Source organism: Saprolegnia diclina (genome assembly GCF_000281045.1).
Source record: "Saprolegnia diclina VS20 unplaced genomic scaffold supercont1.275, whole genome shotgun sequence".
Taxonomy (NCBI): domain Eukaryota; phylum Oomycota; class Saprolegniomycetes; order Saprolegniales; family Saprolegniaceae; genus Saprolegnia; species Saprolegnia diclina.
Window position 1 is genome coordinate 1,640 of NW_008246342.1, and position 2,867 is coordinate 4,506.

The 2,867-nt window shown below is 63.6% G+C and overlaps 1 protein-coding gene across 1 annotated transcript; it reads right to left on the reverse strand.

Annotated features, from left to right (window-relative positions):
- Positions 1 to 21: 21 nt before the first annotated feature.
- On the reverse strand, positions 22 to 2,858 carry SDRG_17337 (hypothetical protein; the record flags this gene model as incomplete). The annotated part of the gene is made up of 6 exons (XM_008623578.1): positions 22 to 1,207; positions 1,258 to 1,542; positions 1,599 to 1,880; positions 1,929 to 2,210; positions 2,258 to 2,527; positions 2,577 to 2,858. Coding segments are annotated over 6 exons (2,587 nt in total), but the record flags the coding sequence as incomplete, so codon positions are not given.
- Positions 2,859 to 2,867: the final 9 nt, after the last annotated feature.

Genomic DNA, 2,867 nt, shown 5'->3' on the forward strand with positions numbered 1-2,867 from the left:
GCAAAAGAGTCGAGTAGCGACGTACTGGGGAGAGACGTCGATCGAGCACGCGTTCTGGCCGGTGCACGCGTCCTGAACGGCAGGACCCGACAACGGCGCGTGGCACCAGCTGACCGTGTTGACACCCGACTGCACCGCCGACGTGCCGTACGAGGCAAAGAGCACCGGTCCGACGACAAAGTTGTTGGGACACTGCAGAGAGAGCGTGTTGCCGTCCGTGGCAGTCGCGCTGATGATGGTCGGGTCCGGGTTGGGCGGCGTCACGATCACCGGCGCCGCGTCCTTGCAGTGGGCAGTGACACTCAGCGTCTTGTCCGTGTCGACGCACGGGTTACTGAAGGCAGCGCTCTCGGCCGGCACGGAGCACGACGTCTGACCAAGGCAGAGAAACTCGACGACGGGCTCCGAGTACGGCGACGTGCACCAGTCGTTGACAAAGCGGGGGAACGCGCCGCCCGAGAGACCGTACGACGCGTACAAGACGGCGTCGATGGCCTGACCCGCCGGACACGAGAGCTCCAGCGTACCATGCTCGGGCACCGACCCGCCAATGATCTGCGGGTCCGGCGGCGGCGTCGCGCACGTGGCCTGCACCGTGAGGTGCTTTTGCACGCCGTAGCAGTTGTCCGTAAACACGTTGTTGGCCGGCACGGAGCACGAGTCTTGTCCGAGGCACGCCTGCTGCACGATGGCCACCGAGCTCGGGTCGTCGCACGAGCCGGTGGCGAACGAGCCGACGTGGCCGGTGGGATTACCAAACGACGCAAAGTCGATCGACTGCACCGTCTTGCCGGCCGGACAGCTCAAGTGCAGCACTGCACCTTGCGGCACCGACGTGCCGATGATGTCGTTCGAGATGCACTCGGCGACGATTGACAGACTCTTGGTCGAGCCCGCGCAAGGACCCGCAGTAAACGTGTCGGCGGTCGCGGCCACGGTGCACGAGTTCTTGCCGAGGCAGCTCGAGCCGACGACAAAGTTGCTGTCGGCGGCGTGGCACGTTGGGTCGACGCTAAAGTCGGGGAAGATGCCGGTCGCCGTGCCGAACGAAGCAAAGTCGATGGCCGAGATGTACGTGCCAGCCGGGCACTGCAACGACGCGCTGCTGTCTTGGGCGACACTCGTGCCGATGATGTTGTTGGGCACACACTTGGCCGTCACGTCGAGCTTCTTGGTGGCGCCCGGACACGGGTCGTCGCCAAACGTCCTACCATTACGCATGAGTGGTTGTGGTCATCCAAGCAATGGTGGATGTACCCGCTGTGGACGTCGACCGAGCACGCATTCTCGCCGATGCACCGGTCACCGATGGTCGCCACGGCACCGGCCGCATCGCACGTCGGGTCGGCGGCGTAGTCGGGAAACTCGCCCGTCGGCGTGCCGTAACTCGCAAACGGAATCGAACCAATGTACTCGCCTTGCGGACACTGGATCGTCGCCGACGCCCCATCCAGCGCCGAGCTGCCGACGAGGTCGGCGTCCACGCACTCGGCAATCACAGAGAGCCGCTTGGCGACACCTGGGCACGCGTCGGTAAAGACGCTAGGTTGGTATCGATCATGAGTCCACCGCACATTATGGCAATGCGATGCAAGTACCCGCTGTTGGCGTCGAGCGTGCACGCGTTGTGACCGATGCAGATGGCGGCAGCTTGCGTGGCGCTGTCCGGCGCGTCGCACCACGTCGAGACAAAGTTGGGGTACGTTCCGGCCGGCGTGCCGTACGAAGCGTACTCGATCGACACGATGTTTTGGTTGGCCGGACACGCCAGCGCGAGCGAAGCGCCTTCGGCCACCGAGCCGCCGATCCAATTGGCGTCCGAGCACTGCGCCTGGACGTTGAGGTTCTTGGCCGTGTCGGGGCACGGGTCGCCAAACACGCTATTCGCATCGTATGAGCACACGAACTAAAAGACGAGATATGCGAACCTGGTGCTGGCCTCGACGCTGCAGTAGCTCTTCCCGATGCACGCCGCCGCGACAACGGTCTCGGACGACGGCGCATCACACCAGCTCGACGACTCGTAGTTGGTCGGCGTGCCGTACGAGGCAAAGCCGATGTTGCTGATGGTCTCGCCTTGCGGACACGAGAGCACGACAGCGTTGCCGTCGGTGGCCGTGGCTTGGATGATGCCGGGGGCGAGGCCGGCCGAGCACTCGGCTTGGACGCTGAGCGACTTGAACGTTCCCGGGCACGGGTCGCCAAACACACTAGAGAGATACGTCAGTGCGCCGCCTCACGCACCAAGCAAACGTACTCGTCCGAAGCGGTCACGTGGCACGACGGCTGGCCGACGCACGACTCGGTGACGACTTCGAGAGACGTCACCGCCTCGCACGCGCCTTGGACGTAGTTGTTGGGCGTGCCGTACGAGGCAAAGATGATAGACGTGATGCTCGAGCCGGCGGGACACGCCAGTTCGAGCTCCGACCCTTCTTGCACTGTGTCATGGACCGTGTTGGCGCCGACGCAGTTGACCTGGACGCTCAGATACTTCTCTTCGGCCGGGCACGGGTCGCCGAATACACTAGAATCATCGGATATGAGTTTGCACTTTGGATCCAGACCGTTCGTACCCCGTGTACGCATCGAGGTCGCACGAGTTCTGGCCCGTACAAAGAGTGGCGACCGTGGCCGCCGACGTGGGTTCGTTGCAGGCGCCGGGGGAAAAGTCAAGGAACTCGCCCGTCGGCGTACCAAACGAAGCAAACACAATGTCGCCGATGATGCGATCGGTGGGGCACGTGAGCCGGAGCATCGAGCCTTCCGAGACACTGCCGCCAATGACGTTCTCGTTGACGCACTGGACAGCGACAGCGAGCTCCTTGGTCGTCCCAAAGCACGGATCACCAAAGATGCTACACTCA